Source organism: Aricia agestis, chromosome 15, assembly GCF_905147365.1.
Source record: "Aricia agestis chromosome 15, ilAriAges1.1, whole genome shotgun sequence".
NCBI lineage: Eukaryota > Metazoa > Arthropoda > Insecta > Lepidoptera > Lycaenidae > Aricia > Aricia agestis.
Window position 1 is genome coordinate 8308672 of NC_056420.1, and position 21333 is coordinate 8330004.

A 21333-nucleotide genomic window follows, 5' to 3' on the forward strand; every position below is an offset into this window, starting at 1 on the left:
ACTGAGTATTATTGCATTTACTCCCACTATTTGCTTAACAACGTTTTTTTATAAATATTATAGCAATTTTGGTTCACATTTCACCCCCGTGTAAAAAAGATGCAATCCGCAGAATTTTGTTCGAGTTTTCTCATCTGGAATGGACCTTCGCGGTACGAAACGAAGACAAATAAATACTCTTTAGTGAGGATGAAAAATAAATCACTACGGACGGGAACACAAACATTGAACTTGCCGACCGCGCCTCGCCTATATTTACATGATAGTTCGCGCTTACATATGCTCGATTATGATACTTATGACACAGAAATCAAATCACATGGACCTCGACAATACAATATTGTAGACCGCTCGTAAAAACCTAAGTAAACTCTTTAGGATTTTCTTGTTTTACGGAGTTCGCGTATTCTAAATGGCATGTCAAACTATACAGATGATGATATTTATATTATCACGGTCCACGCTCACACAGACGTCTTAATTTTACATGAATTTTCAATGAAAATCAAACGAGATGTTTCTAGAATGTCGTCGACAAAAAATTACAGGTTTTTGATATTTTTAACAAGTTTAAAACAGTTCTGGTAACAATATAAATTTACTAGCATTGATTTCGTTTAACACCACACAATAAAATCATTCTACAACGATAATTTTAACGTATGTATGGAGATAAAAAAGATATTTCCTATATCTAATTTTAAAAGAGTTTTCGAACGAATAAAATGACGCGCTAAGAACATTTAAGGAAGTGTAGGTCAATACGGGTAAAAGAAACGAAGGTGGGAAATCTGTAGTTTGTAAGCGAGAGAGTTTGCCAATGTCAGTGCATCGGTAATGAAAATAATTTACTTTTTAATTTATAGTAATTGAGCAAATATTATGTTGAATCGCCGTTGATATTATATAAGGCGACACGTGCGCGCACGCAACTCTGCGTCGCGACGCAAGCTTTGCGTACAAAGTGAATAAATGACTTGCAAAATGTTTAATTGACTCCGATTTCTAATTACCCTTATTGACGAAAGTGAATGTCTAGTTATTGTAAATTTTTAGTTATGGACGTCATAGCCTGCGAAATAAGGAAATGCAGAATTGGTCGAATTTAAATAGCTGCCGAATTTTCCAGAGAAATTAATACTGCGATCCGCACTGTATATTGACGCTATGTGTCATGTACATTCGCTTTTGTCTGCGCCTCTCAGATGAGTAAGGTTTTTAAAATTGCGACTACAATAAAGATGAGTGTGAGAGGCACAAATGTGAGATATAGTTTGTCAAAAAAGTAAAGAAATTAAAAAGTGGCAACATGGTAGTGTCATCCCTTTTTTCTTAGATTAATTTGAAAGGGATGACACTATGATGTTGCCACTTTATTTCTGCACTTTTTTTGACAGATTATAAATATTAAATATGTTTACGTTTCGATAATGTTAACATTATATGTACTACGTATCAAATACTCCTGTAACTTTATAAAAATGTTACGTCTTCAGTTAACTGCAAGTAGATAAATGGTTTTAGGCTTTTGTGATGTCCTATCATACATATCCATTGCCCAAATGTTGGCTTTGCGGTTTTATTAACTCTAACGATTTTGTTAGCTGGTAAAATTTTCTAACCGAAGGTTCTGCTGAGAATAATATTATTAGCATAATTTATTTACATTTTCCTGGATTTTTTCAGACGAAAACATCAGAAAAATCCATTAGTGGTCGTGTTGAAAATCAAATGGCACACAAGTTTGAAGATAGTGTGCGCATATGACACAACAATGAAGGCATTCGATTACCTCACAGAAGTTTTTATAATATAGGACTTACGACTAGTAAGTCGTCGACGCGATATATTACTAGCTAATATTCAGGAAAGAAAAGAATAATTAAATATATTTTTTTTACATTTTTATTATGCGTGCAGATTAAAAAAAGCACTTTTTGGCATAGAGCGCGTTACAACTTAAATCTACATCCCCTGCGTCCGTATGCATACAACTAAGTCTTTTCGTAGTACATATAATTACGTTAATCGTACATTACTAGCGAGCTGGAACCCACTGGTGAAACAATATTATATTATTAAGTAATAGTGACTAATTTATAAAAATTAAATTATAATAACTACATACACATAGCGCTAATCACAATTTCACTAGTTTGATAAAAAAAAAATTACAATATATTTGTTGATTTATTTCGCATAATCTATTACATTATATATCTTAACTCTTTTTGATGAAAAATTAACAAAAATAAAGATTTATTGAAACCGCTTGCTAAATATATCTGCATTGAGTCACGTTACGTACGTTATTACAAGGCGTCCCTTTAAGCCGATGTAATTGGAACGACGATTTCTGTGAGTGTTTACGCGCCGTATTCCAAATAAATCCTATTCGCTTTCGCAGATTCTGAAGAACACTTGTAATAGTGACGCATGACTCGTGCGTGTGATGAGTTCGGAGTGTAATATGTTTGTAAAGGAACGTATTACTTGGTGCGACGAGCGGAGCGCGCAGGTGACGTCACAGCGTGGCGGCACGCACGCAAGAGTGCACGTACGCTTGACGCAAGCACGGATCTCGCACGCATTTTTGCACGCGGTTGTGCACGCAAGTTTTGCGTACGTGTTGCGTATGTATGCGTGTATGTTTTTCGTACGCGACGCACTTATGCATGCACTTTTGCGCGCAAGTTTTGCATAAGTGATGCACGCATACACGCAAGTTCTGCGTACGCGACGCACGCATGCACACTCTGGGAGACTCGCGGGTGTGGGAGGAGCGGGCGGGGCGAGTGCGGGGCGGTCACGTGGGGCACACGCGTCACTTGTACGCGCGAGTCGCGCACTTCTTCTTTTTACGTTTGAAGAAGCAGCAGCATCTGGAATAGACGGATTGCCTGTATGACGATTTTAAATAGTCTGCCTGTGATTACTCCATGAAATGCGGTACTAGAAATAAGATTGTGCACCTTAGAGTTAACGATCAAAACAATGACTTAATGAGGTGTGAGGTTTCAAATCGAGCTTCTACTCAGAGGACTACAGTGAAATATTCCAAACATTACTTTTTAGAAAACAATTCACAATTTGTCATTAAGTAATTCGCGCATGGTATGTTAGTGCTGCCAACTTTAAAAGCTTTTTCTTGCTCAAACGTTTCATAAGATAAAATTAAAAAAAAAACTATATTCCAACAGCGATTCAACCTTCTACGTCGGTCAACCTTTAAAGTTACCAGCTTTGGATGTCAAAATAAAAGTAAAAAAAATAAAAAGGGTATGCATACAGTTGGAACACTGACTTGGTGTCGTCCACCACGTCGACCTCGTGGTGGGGCTGCGTGATGGGGGTGTTGCTGTGGCCGGCGGTGGGGTCGTCGGCGCCCAGCTCGCCGTTCGTCGAGCTTACCACCTGTTAAGTCATTGAACGGTATAGTATGTCTTTTTTTAGGTTTTTTTACACGCTTTTATAAGCTTGGGCTGTATGTATGTAACGGAATCTGTGAGCACGATTTTTACCTATCTCCAGTAGTCTAATTAATTCGTAACTTTGCATACCATAGCCAATGACAATGCAATAATTTGTTTAAACTTTGGAAAAAAAATGTGTTTTTATAAATTATTATTTATTGTGTGTATGGGCAGCGTCAAGAATTTTCCCATATAAAAATAAAGTTAGGTTTTCAGCGCTGCTACTTTCACAGTGAAGTACAAGAGACTCATTCACACCTTAAAGTATTATCACTTTGTTTTGTTACACCCCTCTAACGACTTTCTAGTTTGGTCAGAGAAAATTGCTTGCGTTCAAGCGTTCAATAGTAACGTCATTGGATTTTTTACAGATATTTTGGGCACATAATCTACTGCTTATATAAAGATGTTGAGACATTACACTCTTCACGACACTGTAGGCCATGAACTTATGGAGCTGGCAAAATTAAATAAATGTTTATATGAGATGCATTATTTGTTTTTTTCTATTACACAAACAGTAAATTTCGGCCAAGCGTGATAGCAATATTATGTTGTCGACGTATGACATATTTTATCAGTGAAATCATAGGCATTGATGTTCAGCACAGCGGCTAAGCATTATGTTAAAAATAATATACTATTATTCTGTGATTTTTTATCGGTAACACTCTGAAAACCTGCCGAAGTTGTGCTTTATAAACAGCAATAGCTTTATAATGCTTAAAGCTAAAATTCATATGTTATGCAGAATAGGTACCTACTCTTATTGATATCATTATGGTAAAATGTTGATACTTTAGATTTATATCGATTAAGACAACTTAATAAATGATTATTAAGTCGCCTTCTAAATAAAATTATAGTTCTCTATATTACAAGTACTAAACCGTTCTTAGATTTGGTATGATTCGTTCTTAGATTAAGATAATATTTAGGACAAAACGGAACAGTAACTTTATAAAGCTGTTAAGTGCTGAGCAACAACATAAATCGTGTTCCAACAAAACAAGAGCAATTAGATAATGAATCAAAGGTTTTAGTCAAGTGGCATTCAAAAATCACAACAGCATAGTTGGTCGCTGTTTAAGCATTTGTGTTTTAAACCACATTTTTTTTTTGTTGAGTTATGAATGCAGTCTTTCAGTTGTTCTAAATGATCTTAAGAACATGACTGCATACAAAACTAAATTTCTTAATTTTTTTGTACTTTTCTTTGTCTGGACGCTGTAAAGCATTTAATTCTGTAAACAGCGTCCAGTTAATCTGTAATAAAAAACATAGTCTATATGATTTTTATTTTTTTTCCTTAGATTCTATTTTTGACAACTGTAAGTGACAAAAAATTGTGCAACGTTCTCTTATTCATATAACAAGTAACTAATAATAATAATACTTAATCATTTTAATATGAGATTAATTTTAAAGTATACTTTAGTATTTAATTAAATGTGACATATACACTGAATCTCGCACGATTCTTTATATTAGAAGCTACACGGAATGTAAATAAAAAAAAGCATCAATCGAATGCGGTATTGACTTTGTGAAGTTACTTTTAGTTGCAGCATTGTTGTGAAGTTGTAACACTGTCGCTAAACGCATCCCGAATGCAGTACTCCCAAATTGATAATGCGCTTCGAAATCTTCGCTAATTGTCGTAATCACGAAAACACATCTATGAAACGTAAGAGCCCCAAACAATGCACTTTTGCATTTTGCACCTTGTTCAAAGCAAATAGAAGTAAATATCATATAGCCGGTGACTGCCCGCTGTCGCCGGTCCGTCAATAAGTACTACAACCATAGAGTAAACATTATAGCAAGCTATAGAGTGCTTCTAACAAGGTATGAACTGTAAGCACGAGTGTGAACATATTTTCCTATAAGCGTCTTACGATGGCGCATGGAACATCACTAGACTTGCGTTATACGTTTGACAAGTATCTATAGAACTTCTGCTTACGATCGGCACAACGGGGAACGAGCGACGCGCGCGCTCTATAGCTTGCTAATGTATACTCTAAGACTACAACTTACTGGGAAGCCATCGCGGCGTTACCATGGTAACGTCCAAGCAACGTCAGGCGCCTCTACGTCGCTGCAAAGCGCTGTTTTTCTTAAAATTAAGTTTAAAACAGCGCTTGCAGCGACGACGTCTTCCGACGCTCGGGAAATACGACCGTTGCCGAAAACTTACGAAAATTTCTTTGCGCATTACTTTGGGAGCACTGTAAATAGGTCGTATTTATGACACTTAAAGCTTAGAGCTTGCTTTCTATTTGAATGTAACTAGTCTGTACCCAAAAAGTACATATAAATGGTTTGTTCTTAACGATAGATATTATTTTTCAACTCTTTGTCATCATCAAATTCATCAAGATCATAAAATCATGAACGAATAAAGTTTAGTTTAGTCAATACCGCATTACACGGCCATGCAAACATCCACACAACGGCGCAAAAGTTGATAACTGACCGTCGACACCGAGCCGGGGAATTTCACATACCGAAAATGTTTATTCTTCAACAGCTAAAAAATAAATACACCGATAAACATCCAGAGAAAAAAATAATTAAATATCATGCTCCACAAAAAACGTATAAAAAATATAGGATTCATGCTGGGTGTATATAATTCACATCACTTTTTATTTACTGAAAAAATAAAACATTTAGACACATAAATTAAATTCACATTACAATCAAAAATATCTGTTGTTGTATATCACTCGACAGCTAATTTCACAATCGCCTTTTAGTTACATATTAAAAATTCTATTCTTGATATTTTTTACAATATGTCATGATATTAGAATTTATACTACCAGGCGATGATTAGGAATCTGTATTAATCTATTTATATTTTGTCTTTAATTTATTTATTATTATAGTACAGTTCTTCTTTATGTTTCATCACATAGAGAGATAATTTTTATATTATTCAATCGCTTTCTATCCTATTCAGTTATTATCGTTTTGAGATGACAAGAAATAGTTTACCGACCGAGTTTTGTCAAATTAGGTATTTTACGGTGCACACCTTTAGCACATTAATGAATAATGAGCAAACAGCGAGAAAGAGATAGTGCTCTATTGCTTCTCTATGTAACAATACCAGCAGAAAATTGGATCCATTTTATCTAAGCCCTTCTTGCTTCCGTAAACCGCGTCACTGATTAGCGTGCTAACGGCATAAACACCCTTACATATACATATACATGGTGTAACAAAATAAGGTGTTAATACTTATAGTGTGTACCTGTTCCTTGTAGAAATTTTTACTGTGAAAGACCATTTTTTTAAACTTTTGTATGGGAAAACTCGTGACGCTGGGGCATATACCCCCCCCCCCCCCATACAAAAGTGAATAAAATTGTGTTTCAGCGCTGTTTCTTCCACAGAAAACTCTATATACCAAATACACTCTGAAGAATTATCACTTACTTTTGCAACACCTTGTATTTGTATATTTGCACGAATCAGTAATCAGTATTTAATGTACTATCAGAGAAGTTGATTCCTAAGCAGATAGCGGACCTAAGTAATTTGGTTGCTTTAAGTCAAACCCATCCGACCGATCATAGCCCACAGCTCACAATGAATTGTCATAAGCCGACCACATGACGTAGGTCTGTCAACTGCCTGGAAATCAATTTGCTCGATGGTACATTTAGGCACATAACTTAAATTCACATTAAAAACAAAGATATCTGCTACACAAGTATACCTGCACGGAGCCATGTCTGTCAGCGGGCGTGAGATGTCCGGCGGTGAGGGGCGTGGCCTTGCCGCTGTGGGGCCAGTTGCCGCCCGTGTTGGTGGTCCCGCCCGTGCCACTATCCTTTACCGCGCCCTGAAAGTGTTGGGTTTGACAGTTTAACTTTTTTTTGTACGGTTCAAAATTCAAAACAAGAATTTTTGGAATTCGAGCCTAGTGAATTCAAAACGGCGAAGTGATTTTGTGAAAGAAAGAAGTATGTGGTTGAATAGTCCAATTTTCCATGAATTACTTGAATGGAAAAATCTAGCATTACAAGAATATTACAGTTGATGCACCATTAAAAGTATGTTGTATGGACCATCCATACATTTATAATGTAACAGCTATTTTAGATTGTTAACATTGTTAATGAGCAGAAGAAAAATATCTAAGATTTAAGCCTCACATTACTCAGACATATAAATCACGCAATACATAAATAACATAGAAACAAATAATGCTCTAATTATAGATAATCTCTTGATAATTCAGGGTGTTAACAAGATTAATTTGGTAACAAATTTGGTTAGGGTATCTTTATAAAATCTGTTAGATTAGAGTTAGGAAAATTAACAAATACATAAAAAACGATGTTAATTAAAAATGTACCATAGTAATATAACAAAACATTTTAATATTATATTTTTATTAGAAAGAAATAGCGAATATAGAGAATGATAATAACTGTTTAAGCATAATTATGATTAGGATGACAAAAACACAGAAATACACGCGATGTATTGTGGCATATTAGTACAATAAATCAATGGATATTTGAAATTTTACAGCAGGCTAACTAGGATATCAGAAACGATGTATATAAAATGATGCACGCAATGAATTTGGCTTGTATGGCGATACTAGGACAGCATAACACACGGGGTCGCGTTTCAAACCTCTCGGTACAGTATGAGCGCTTCCTCATCGTCCTCACCCAAACCACTCATTAAATCACACAAATCATCCTGTTCCGACAAAAAACGTCAGGTCAATTACATATTACACCCTAGTTCTTGCGATTGACGCATAAAGCGGTAGCGCGTGCACGCTGCGTGCGTGTACGTACGCAATTTGCGTACGAAATTTGTATTTAACTTATTGAGTTAAAGTAACTTAATTTATAGAGCATAATATTAGGTATCGCAAGAACTAACTTTATTTTCATATATTAGAAGCATTAATTTACATCAACTATATCTAGAAGCTAATTAATGGAATACTTGTGTAATTACCTTGTGGAAGGGCTGGTGTCTATCTCTATTGGGCGAAACGATGACCTCATGGCCAGTCTGAATAGAGCCGACCGGTGTAGACTGGAAGTAACAAAACAGAGCTCGTTAATATTTGGTTATATAATATGAGAAAGTCGTATTCATACACTAAAGGTTTAACATAGTATACTATCTAAACTATAATAATGAAACTACTGATGTCCATTTGCTCCAACCTGTCATATTATTTGTATGTTAAGAGAAGGCAATACATATTTTAAACATTTAAAACAGGCCCAGGCTGGCACAAATGGACCGAAGTCCAAGCAAGATGATAACAAAATTCGTTTACTTTATCATACTGTATACAATGTATGAAATTAAAACAATGCAAAGACTACGTGAAATGTAACTAATTATGATCTAATCGACATCTCTACCTACAAAACTACAATTAATTATACATTTTATTTTAAATACATTCTACAGCTTGACACAAACGTGCATCTTCCACATTAAATATTGGAGCAGTGAACAATGGAAGCCCGTTTGCATCTAGCCTAAAACCATTTATTTAACCACCTTCATCCAAGGAATCCCATAGATTGCAATACTAATTTACAAGATGCCGATTCTTGGCAAGTTCTTAGTAATCCAAGGATGAGAATGGTGAACAAACGGCCTAACCTCAAAACATCATATAAAACTTCTTTCGAAGACTTACACATTCTTACACTAAGCTACACTTAGCCGGCCGGACTACAGGTAAGTCAATTAGCTATCCACTGACCTTATCGGATTTATTTTTAACGATATTGGAGGGGGGCGCGTTGCGTAAGACTCTCATCACGTGCATATTGGCGGGCTGCATGCAACATGCAAAGCACGGTAAGGCGGCGAACACACGATACTCAATGCTAAGGTTTGATATTGACTTGTGTTAAATTGCAAAGGAAACAACTAATTATTATTATCGGAGTCGGTAAAATGAAAGGTTTGTTAACACATTGTTTACTTGTATTCTTTTTACACGGACCCGAAAAAAATATTATACAGCTCAGAAAGATACATTGTTGGAAAAAATTAAATATGTCCTGCGATCGGACTAAAGCAATAATATGATATTCGAGCGCAAGTGAAATAGACAAAGTGACAGATTTTGGTAGAAATGAGTTCGTTCGACCTTCATTCAGTCATTTTACGGACAGTGAAAATATTAGTCGTGTTTGTACGTCCAAGAGAAAGTAATACCTTAATTTAGTATCGTTTGTTCGGAGCATAAAGCATCATTTACCTGTCGTTTCTATACAGGTCTTCACATACATCTTCATTGTAAAACTTCCTTTATTAACTTAAATCAAAATAAAATTAAAATAAGCAAATAGGTATTCCAAATAAATAGCAAAAAGAGTTAAAGAAACTGGCAATTTGACGTGTTCAGAAAATAATGTAAAGATTGTGACAAGTCAAACGTGCAAAAACACATTAGTTCAAAAAACTTAAAATTTGTCCAAAGTATCAATAACAAAAAAAAAATGTTATATATTATAGACGTTCTCTACTTAAAATGACTACAGAAAAATTCCCATCTTAAATCCTAAGCATTTTCAAAGAGAATATAAACGGTGCTGCAAAAAATATTTACAAAAAGCTACAAAATTACAAGAAAAGACAAATAAACGATGATCAGTAATTATATTTACAAACCAATAACAAGTATAACAGTAAGCAGTGTTTAACCACCTTCATATTGCATTAAAGCTAAAAGTTATATTAAGAAAATCAAAATATCGCAACGTTTCCGATTTATGAAATTTTTATTACTAAATTTTCTGAAAATATTCATTTCATGAATTAAAAATTGTAATAGATACTAGGTTAATCGAAAACGTCACGTTAGCTTGGTTATTTCCAGCAAAATCATAGTAAAGAAAAAAAAAGGTATATAATTCTACTTCAGTCCAAGTCATAGCAAGTTAATAAAAAGCGTGTGCTGTATGTAAAGACGAGAATATTTTGCAACGAAAAATAGAATTATTCAGAAATTGTTTAAACAACTTTATTAACTAAAAAAAGACATATAAAGACATATTTAAATATCCTATCACATAATCGTCCTATAAATATCAAAAAGTCTCAAAGCGTTGACGCATCTACACAAAGTACAAAATCAACAGAGTAGTACAAAAGTAACATGTATGGTTTTCGGCAATTCAAGACATAGTCAAAACATTACCCCCTTTTCTATAAAACGTTGTATAAACTTTGAATAGTTATACAGTGTTTTGTTCCTGTCACACAAGTGACATTTTTTAATGGATAGAAAAAGACAAAACACTGTATAACTATTCAAAGCTTATACAGCGTTTATTAGTAAGGGGGTACATATTTAGTTTTTTATCAGTACATAATATACAATATATTAAGCGTTAAAAATGTTTTGTACCTTGTATATAATAGTAAAAGCGTAACGCGAATATACTGGGTGTGCGCGTGACGCCCGTGGCGAGATACTTTAGAACGAGACAGATATATCCGCGGCCGTAAAGCATGCGCCTCTCTAAAGCACATCAAAGCGAGACAGAAACATCAGCGATCATACATTAGAGCGTGACAGACACATGAGTCCCTCTACGCGAGAGCGAGACAGCAATCCCTCATCGCGGTCTTGCCGATCCAGTCGAAATCGAACAGGTCGGGAGACATGCGTCCCTTTTTACGATAGCACCACGAGAGAACGAGATACATCGGTCCCGATTTATGACGACACTAGAGCGAGACAGATATACTGTTTCTGCTACGCGAGATCGAGACAGATATACCGCTCCGCCTACGCGAGAGCGAGACAATCGGCCCTCACCATGGTCTTGCCGCTCCAGTCGAACTCGCCGTCGTCGACGTAGCCGCGGCGGTCGAACAGGTCGCGGAACATGCGGCGCAACTGGTCGTAGTCGGGCGTCTCGAAGAAGTCGAGCCGGCGGACATAGCGCAGGTACGTCGCCAGCTCCTCCGGGTGGCCCTCGCATAGCGCCTGGAACGATATGTGGAAATTGATGACGTCATAAAAGTGTATAAAGCGTAAGTTTTGAAATGCAACTCAGTGTACTGGACAGTGACGTCCATAATATGTTTTGATACAAGTGCGTACGTATTATATAATAATATCTATGGACGCTTCACACCACGTCAGTCTGGGCCCGTGCTAAGTACCTGAAGGACTTGTGTTACAGGTACCAGACAACGGAAATATATTTAATACTTTTATACTATTCCGTCGGCGGGATTCGAACCTACGACCCCCGGCTTGAGCTGCCACACACTCAACCAATTGAGCTACAGAGGTCGTATTGGTAGTATATGCTTTATGCCGCGGCCGCACAGTCGTCTATCGTACGAAGCTTCATGCTGAGACGATACCATTGGACGATAGACGCAGATCGTCCAATGATATCGTATTAAGCACGAAGCACTACGCATGTGCGGCCGCAGCATAAGGCTGTTCTCTCGTTGAAGAGAACCATGAACAAGTGGATGAGAGATCTACTATCTTTCATTTGGGAATTGATAACGTTATCAGTTATGAAGAATAGAGAATCGGAGAAGTGAAGCCGCGAAACGCGAAAAAGCATTTGACAGATTTTAAGTCTCATAATATTAAGGCGACGCCTTGATAATTTGACTGTAGCGATATCGATTTTTCTCAGCAATTACTAAAGCTAAGAATTATAGTTCATTGTCAGTATTCATCATGTCTTTGTCTTTGAACTACCCATAGCATAACACGATTGGTCAACTTTTATAATACAGAATAATCAATCAAAAAGACCTCTGTAAAAAAAGGGATTCCTATTTTGCCAACAGAGGAGAGTGATTTAAGCTTCCAAAATTTGTACATAGATTGGTTCAAGCATACACTTTAATTTGCCCATAGTTTATATGAAATGTATTTATGGTTTTTAAATTACGCGACAAAAACAATTTTGTCGCTACGCCCTTTCCATTTTTTGCTGTTCCGTTGCTTGTTTTCTATGAGAGGCCGGCCCGGCCGGAAAACAAGCAATCTAAAAAGTAACCAACACGTTTTTTTACTTTAACGCGGCGTCACCTTAAACGCCAGCGTGATGTTGCATCTCGTTCTATCGCTTTTTCACAGGTCGTGGCGTTGGTGCTTTGCAAAGGCACCAAAGTGGCTACTACGCTTTTAGAGCAAAATCAACCACCACAACGGAAATCCGCCTCTTTATTGATCGACATAAACATTTTAGCTGTAGCAGTGTTGTTGAAGACGTTCCTATGTTCTTAATTTCGACATCAATGTAAGTCTCACCTCAATCGGTGTAGCTCGTTTGGTATCGCCGATTTTTTGGTATCTTTCTTTGAGAGTATCAGCTTTCAGACCCTGCCAGGGCAAGGAACCGCGTAAAAAATACATGAACATGTGCCCCAGCGCTTCTAAGTCGTCTCGTCTAGATTGTTCTGAAACAGACATACAAAAATATTATTTATTATCTTATGTATAATATTGTTTATAATGGTACTTACTATTATTTTAAACAATATATTATTTGAGGCATGTTACGGAAATTTGAATTTTCTAACAACTTTAATGCATTGAAACCCAATTGCAAATTGACTTTCATGGTTAATATGAATGTTCATGGTAGAAATTATAAAGGTCAATGGTTAATGTGAACACAACTCATGCCCGATTTTTAGTTAAAATAACAGGAGTGTATCTAATCAACGATGTTGTTGAATGGTTAATGTTTTGACGTCAGTAAAAAGTTGTAAAAAGCAGGAGTGAAAAGATTAAGTACAGTCAAAAACTTTAGAAACACTCTTTATTAATTTGAGATTTTCACGAAGTTACTGCAAACCTAACTCAGTTAAAAAAAACTCATTTAGACAAATATCTAACAAGACAATATTAAGATTTGATAACGTGAAAGTATTAAAATATTTGTTACATCATTTGCGATATTATAATATTATATTTTTAAAAGATACTGGTTATGAGGTCAATAGCTTTATTCAAATCTTGAACTTGACATTTTATGTTAATATTCCAATGTTCGCTAAGATTCATTACACAAGATTTTTATTGTCCTACCATTTGCATGTATTTATTGCCATGTCTTATGTAATAAGTTTTATTATGATACCACCCCATTCCTTTTTCTTTGGCTTAGTTGTATCTTATATCTTTAAACGAGCAATTCTTGTATATATATAATTGGAATCTCGGAATCGGCTCCAACGATTTTCATATTATATGTATGTATATGGGGTTTCGGGGGCGATAAATCGATTTAGCTAGGAATCATCTTTAGAAAATGTCATTTTATTCGTGTTTTATCGAATACCGAGCAAAGCTCGGTCAAATAGCTAGTGTGCACTTTAATAGTAACATTAAATTAAAATGAAGATTTAAGAGGGCTTTCATACAAAAAAAAAACTATTTTTGCTCTTTAACGGTACGAAATTCTATAGCGGTATGGAAATTGGAACCCTTCGTCCGACTCGCACATGGCCGATTATTTAAAATTTCTTCAGCTATGTTGCCTTATAACAATATACCTACTAAACATTAACAGTTTTTTATTTTATTTTTACTGTCATTTGGTCAGTGACTCAGTGCTCTATAATATTTATTTTAGATTTTGTATTGCTTTATTCGCTTTAGAATAAATTACTTAATTATTCAATACACCCTAACTCCAAGGACTAAAGAATCTGTTCTAGTCTTGGCCCACAAAGTTCAAAAGTCCTGATGTATGTCATCACAACGACTAGGTCACGATAAAGATCTGTACGCCCCCGTAATAAACACTGCCCACAATGGACTCGTATTTAGAACGACCTTAGATAGCCTAGATCTTGCCCACTATCGGCTTTGGATCAATTAGCGTTTTTTTATGGAACCGAATCTTTAATACAATACATTTTCAATCATTTCTGTGTGTGTTTTAGATTTTTTTCTGGTTTTCTATACGGCTCTGGTATCTAGCGGTAAATTTTTCCAATTCGAGCCGAAATATGTTTCTTTACTACGAATAATAAAAACTAAGGAATCGTAACTCCCATACTATTACCGTTTTAAATTTGGTTCCTTTTGATCTGTCATGTAACGTCAGTCTAGTACCGCTCAAGGTCACCTAAATATTGCAAATGTATTGAAATGTGTACCTAAGGTACACTTTTTTGACAAGTATTGTGGTGCATGTTTTTTGACGGCGTTACTTTTCCTTAGTTTTTATTATTCGTAGTTTCTTTATGATAAAATTAACACATAATGAATAACGTTATGTTGTAAAACACATCTACTTTATCTTTAGTATTTGTTGTATGACGTGTATCGTTGTATCACGCGATATTCCGTTATACTGAGATTAAGATTAAAGATACAATATAATTTACTTTCCATACGGATTCACAACTAAGTCATTTATTATTATTTCAAGATAATATACTGACTGCCCGTCTTACTAATAAAACATTTACGCAGTGAAAAACTATTTTAAAAGTTCTCCTTGTCTCTGTCTGGCATATTACAAAAGTGATACGGCAGGCTAAGACGGTAAAACTTGAATAGTTATAAGCTGCGTAATATTATATCTTATATATAAAATTCTCGTGTCACAATGTTCGTTCCCGTACTCCTCCGAAACGGCTTGACCGATTCTCACGAAATTCTGTGAGCATATTGAGTAGGTCTGAGAATCGGCCAACATCTATTTTTCATACCAAAAAATTATTTATATGGCAAAAGAACGTTTGCCGGGACAGCTAGTATCATACAATATAGTGCGTATAATATTTAGATTATAATATAGTAGTTTTGTATTTTAAGAAATAATCGGCCAAGTGCGAGTCGGACACGCGCACGAAGGATTCCGTACCATTATAGAGCAAAATTAGGCCAAAATTAGTGTTTTTTGTATGGGATTAAATTATTATTTTATTTAAATATTATTTTTAAATATTAAAGTACACATAAAACTAAGGATTGTGTGAAAAATTCAAGTACCTACCTGTGGCTTTTATTGATAAAAAGAGCAAAAAAGGCCAAAAAAAAATCACGTTTGTTGTATGGGAGCCCCCCTTAAATATTAATTTTATTTTGCTTTCAGTATTTGTTGTTATAGCGCCAACAGATATACACAATCTGTAAAAATTTCAACTCTCTACCTATTACCGTTCTTGAGTTACAGCCTGGAGACATACAGACAGACGGACAGACAACGAAGTCTTAGTAATAGAGTCCCGTTTTTACCCTTTGGGTACGGAACCCTAAAAATGACTCCAGTTTAAATGTTTACTTCTTAAACTTTGCTTGCCATTTTAGGAAATTCTATTTTATACAATGATATTTCATCTAACCGAGTCTAAAAAATACTATGTTGAACATTTAATATAAATCTGCGAATCTATAAAGCTATATTCTACCAATACTCTGTTATCCTGTTACACCTCACCCCATTAAAAGTTCACTCGTTATATTATCGTCTCGACTCTCGCCCTGACTCCTGCCGCAGTGTTTGTTAATAACTTTTATGGGGCAAAATAATAGTGCCCTGAATAAAAATATACTTACCCACCATTAAAAATACTTAAGTCAGATCTGTTTTTTTTTATTTAGGGGCCCCAACAAGCACATAATTGACCGACCCATCTTACTAATAAAAATACACCGCAAATAACTTTTTACTATTATTTTTGTCTGTTACATTGAAAATGTCTGTTAAAAATAAGGCCAGCAACAAATGCAATATCGCTATGTAAACATTTATAAGGGCTTTAAAGTATTTACTATTAATAATAAAACCATTGAACTAAGAGATTTTTCACCCTAAAGCTAAGGCCTTAGCAAAAGTGCTCAAATTTCTCTGAGAAACCAGCACATATCTGGGTCAAAATTGTATGGAGGATGCACTATCTCCTTTATCATAATATAATAGCCTAAAGCTGATCGCGCATTTGTCCGCATTTCGTGACGTCGTTTCATACAACGAATTCTGGGATAGGGCGCTTGCGGCGCGTACGGTGCGGACAAATGTGCGATCACCTCTAACTTGAAGGATGAACTTATCCTTTTATGATATTAGTGATATAATACGTACCTTTTCCTAAATGTGTATTTATTGACATATATCTTGCAGTCCCGGTGAGCGACTTGTGCTCCCGATATGGGATATGTTTGTTTGTCTCTAAGTCTATATATTCTTTGGCCAAACCGAAATCTGAAACATACAAACATACCATTAAACAACAATGATTGTGTAATTTGTAAACAAAAATACGAGGTAAATTGAAATTTGGTATACTAAAACGATTTTCTGGGTTTTCCACGAATTGTTATTAAACATAGAATAATTATTAGGGACAAATCGTTATTGAATAGTTATGTCATCCAAAAACACTCATTTTAATATATCCTTCTATAATACATAACATATTTTATTTCAGATTATAATACATAATTCCGTTTTGAGACTTAAATAAATATACTTTTTTCAGGACTAATAGTATCTTTTATTTAGGACTATATTCATGTTTTAAAGTCTTTCAACAGAAAAAGTTTTATCAAGCTGTTAAATAATAATAGGAATATTATATTACTACCATGTTTTGACGCTAAAATGCAGCACCAGCATATTATGTGCTAGTCACTGACCTCCATTAATACAAGTACGCTGGAGCTGTATACCCAGCTGTTAATTGTGCAAATTTGAAGCGGAATCAGCGCCCCCAATGCGGGGGAAGAGAACTAAATCTGACGTAACTTGCAAATGGCCGCTTAATCGCTATTGGTTGTCATCACTAGTATTAGTTACAAGTACTTCTACTACTGCAATCAGCGCCAATATGGCGACTTTCAAACGTCATTTTTACGTCAGATTTAGTTATTTTCCCCCGCATTGGGGGCGCTGATTCCGCTTCAAATAGGCACAAAAAATAGCTGTCATTTTAAAGGGTATCCTTGGTGCAGCGTACTTGTATAATGGAGGTCAGTGGTGCTAGTACTTCGTAGCACCCTCTGCTCCAACCTTTGCGTAATATCCCTATTATCATAAAACAAAATCAAAGTATATACCCATATTCTAAAATTGAAATATAGACAAACACAAATCCATATTTAGACTACATCATTTACATTACTTCTGATCCATTTTGTAACCGTATTTGTAAATCAAATCGAGCGGATAAGACGTCTCGTACCAGTCCAGTGTTACGTCCCACGCGGCCACGTTACAATGGGACGAGTGGTTTTGGGACGAAATGCTCTCATTCTGTTCTCTGTAATAGCGTCGAGGTCCCTTTACACGTTGGAACTATTAATGTATAATAACCATGGCCACCATGATTACCTATGTATAAGATTGTAACAGGCCAAACCGCGCAGAATCCTACATCGCGAAATCGAAATTTTTGTGATTGGCAATTCATACACAACGTCTGAAATGACGTCAGCGAGGCTTCGGCTTGACCAAGCATGCTGTCTTGCTCGGTCGAAGGATCTTCCTTTGAAACGCCCAAGCATATCCCACAGAATGAATAGTCTATTTCCATTATCAATATAATATAATGCTTATGGAGGGACTGTTAGATTAATATGTTTTTCCACACGTCGTAATGATTCTATAAAAAAAAATTATCATGAACCAACGTTGGGAGAGGCTAACATAGACAAATATTCCTTTCTACACGTTCGTACTCGCTTGTCCATCTTAGGCCAACGTGGATATACTCCAATATACGTTTCAACCACAAATCACTTGGAGGATTAAATTACTCGGTTGTGATTGCGCCATTACCCGACATACTGTTGGGTAAGCGTAATTATTTTTGGAGAACACCACACATTAGCATTCATATTGCAGAATTTTCGACTTGACAGCTTCCGGCGTGTGACTAACGTATTGTTCGCTGGTCACTGTGGTTGAAATAGTTATTACTTTTTAGATTCCAAGTAAAACTTTAGGGTGACTCGCAACCGAAATAAAACGCGACGCGGCAATAATAATTGATGTAGATTTTAAAATAGCTTTGCGAAAGCGTCGCGTCGCGTTATTGTGACCTGATCCTATAGGACTAACCTAACTTAATGTAAATGTGCTGTTTTTCTGCTTGAGCCGTTCCACTTCACACAATGAACAGATTTTGATGAAATTTAGGTCTGGATATGCTTGGAGTCCCTCAAAAGGCGAAACGAATTATAGCGCAACTAAGTTGCAGACATCTTGTTTCGCATATTTTCAAGATTCAAAGATTTTATATTTACAAACTAAGTAATTAATATACAAACAATGTAAGTAAAGACTTAGTAACTACCTTATGATGACGTTTGCTCAAAAAGCATAGTGTAGTTTTTGATACATAATCATGGGAATTAAATAATGATCCTCATTCCTTAGTTCTTTTTCTATGCAGTCCTCGTATCTATAAAGCTAGATACTCCTTACATCACAGTGCCGGAACCGATCGACAGCTCAGATAGTGTCGCCCGCGGCCCACTTACTCACAACTTGCACCGCGTTTGTCACCATAGTGACACTAAATTGCATTCGCATTTCAGTTAAATCCATAGGAATATCCATACTAACATTATGAATGCGGAAGTGTAGCTGTCTTTTTTTTTTATGAAATAAGCTGATGGACAGCAACTTCCGTCGTCCATGGACACTCGCAGCATCAGAAGAGCTGCAGGTGCGTTGACGGCCTGGGCCTGCGGTAAACTCACTCACTCGGCGAAACACAGCGCAAGCGCTGTTTCACGCCGGTTTTCTGTGAGAGTGTGGTATTTCTTCGGTCGAGCCGGCCCACTCCCACGTCAAAAACATTTTCACGCTTAAACCACAGAACTGATTTTTATGACATACTGCATATGTCCCGGGATTCTTTCCTATCGCGGAAAAATGTAATCGATGAACGAATTGGTTGCAAAATTTTGTCCTGAGATAAATATTAGTTATACTATGATAGTTTGTTTTACGTTTTAACTTTTAATACTTACATTCCAAAGTATATTCTTATAGCATAGCATCTTTTTTGCCATATATAATATGGTACCTGTTTTAAAATTGAGGAGACAAGATATATGATATTTCAGATAATTAAACAGTTTCTTTAGTATTAACTTCATTCATGGTCAAGAGAAAAAAGGAAATAATTTCCTTTTCCTTGCTCATGATGATTAACATTAAAACCGAGGAAAATGGCAATGTTTTACATACAATGGCTCCGTCTAACCTCCACTCTTCAACATCTGTCATCGACGTAAACAAATGAATAATGGGACCAAACTAATCTTCACAATGTCTGTCTGAGTTTCTAGACTCTTCAGTCATCTTTAGCTGACGCAGACCGCAGTAATATGCAAATAAGAAATGTAGAGAGAAACGTAACACATTTTTTGTAATAACTATTTAGCAAATAACAATCTAATGATCAGTTAACCCCAGTTAATTTTATTTATTAGATAGCTTTGCTTAGTACTTCGTTGAATGATAACTTTATCATCTAGGTACTATTTGTGATGATGAAAAATAAAGTCCTTTAAGTATGATAAAGGATTAATGTAGAATTATTGTAATGACGAAAATAATATTATTAAAATCTGTCCAATACTTTTTGTGTGCTACGGAAACAAAATCGATATAGAAGAGCTGCCTTTTTGTCCTGTTTTTTTTATTAAAGGGACTGGAATGTGGTTTTAGAGATTTTTTAACCGACTTCCAAAAAGGAGGCGGTTATATGTTCGGCTGTGGATATTTTTTGGCAAAATTTTATAATATATTCCCTAGCGCTTATGTGGCTCGCGTAAACAAATCAACCAACTAACGCTAGTAAACATAATATAAACCCCTTTTAAAACCCTCAAAAACCGGGCATAAGAGGTCTCTTCAATTATTTATTCAACAATTAGTATTTAATCTAAACTGTGTTGTAAGTTGTAACAATAGGCAAGGAAAGTGGCAAGTCGTTTGAGGCCACCGCTAACGTCTGCAGTGCATAATGGGATTACCAAGGCCGAGAGGCTATTGATTCGTGAAAATGCCCCCACAACCTCCACTCAACCAAATGTTAACTACACTACAATCACCAGCCAATTGTATTAAGTACCCATACTAATATTATTATACTAATAATGCGAAAGTGTGTCTGTCTGTCTTTCTGTCAGTCTGTCTGTCTGTAATATCTTTACGCCCTAACAGCTGAACCGATTTTGCTGAAATTTGGTATGGAGATACTTTGAGTCCCGGGAAAGGACATAGGATACTTTTCATCCCGGAAAAACGTACGCCCGATAAACTAATTTTGGCGCAACGGAGTTGCGGGCGTCATCTAGTAGTATACATATACAGCATAATTACCTAAATACCTATGTTTATAGTGCGTTTGTATGGAGATGTCAGTTCGTGACAGTGCAGTGGCGCGAGCGCAGCCGGCAGACGGGAAAGTACGGTAATTACTAGCGAGTCGCGAGTCGCGGTACGAACGACTTTGTTATGACAAGGTGAAATAACTATCGGCTATTCACATTTTTATATTGGTAAAATTGTATTTTTAACTTAAAAAGTCCTATAGGCGCAGAACATTTTTGATATGGAATAAATCAAAGCAAAATGTAGCCGGTGCAGGATATTAAGACATATGGACGGTCCTCTTCCATATTTTAGGAGGGTATTTAATATCTATATTCTTAGATCTGTCTAAAGTTTACCAGTATCCACTCTCACCCCTATAACTTTACGCTGAAGATCTAGGTTGTTGAAAACGGAATAAATCAAGAAAATGTAGAGGGTGAAAACGCGTACCTAGGTTGTCATAAATATGGATTTGTATTGTCTATTTTAGTATATATTATATCTTAGTGCCTGTTTCA

At 35.8% G+C, this 21333-nt stretch overlaps 1 protein-coding gene across 24 annotated transcripts in view; it reads right to left on the reverse strand.

Moving 5' to 3' along the window:
* Positions 1–1889: 1889 nt before the first annotated feature.
* Positions 1890–21333, reverse strand: part of LOC121734284 (casein kinase I) — a 66529-nt gene continuing 47085 nt past the window's right edge. For 6 of the 24 annotated variants that reach the window (XM_042124786.1, XM_042124785.1, XM_042124783.1 and 3 more), the window contains 9 exons: positions 16568–16687; positions 12775–12923; positions 11308–11478; positions 9238–9312; positions 8469–8549; positions 8133–8201; positions 7204–7329; positions 3290–3414; positions 1890–2900 (listed from right to left, as the gene is read on the reverse strand). In XM_042124786.1, coding sequence (XP_041980720.1) covers positions 2825–2900; positions 3290–3414; positions 7204–7329; positions 8133–8201; positions 8469–8549; positions 9238–9312; positions 11308–11478; positions 12775–12923; positions 16568–16687 — 992 coding nt within the window. In that variant the 3' untranslated portion in view covers positions 1890–2824. Of the gene's footprint in view, positions 2901–3289; positions 3415–5952; positions 6007–7203; positions 7330–8132; positions 8202–8468; positions 8550–9237; positions 9313–11307; positions 11479–12774; positions 12924–16567; positions 16688–21333 lie in introns of all 24 variants that reach the window. The other 18 variants (XM_042124804.1, XM_042124805.1, XM_042124801.1 and 15 more) reach the window with 14 other exon arrangements.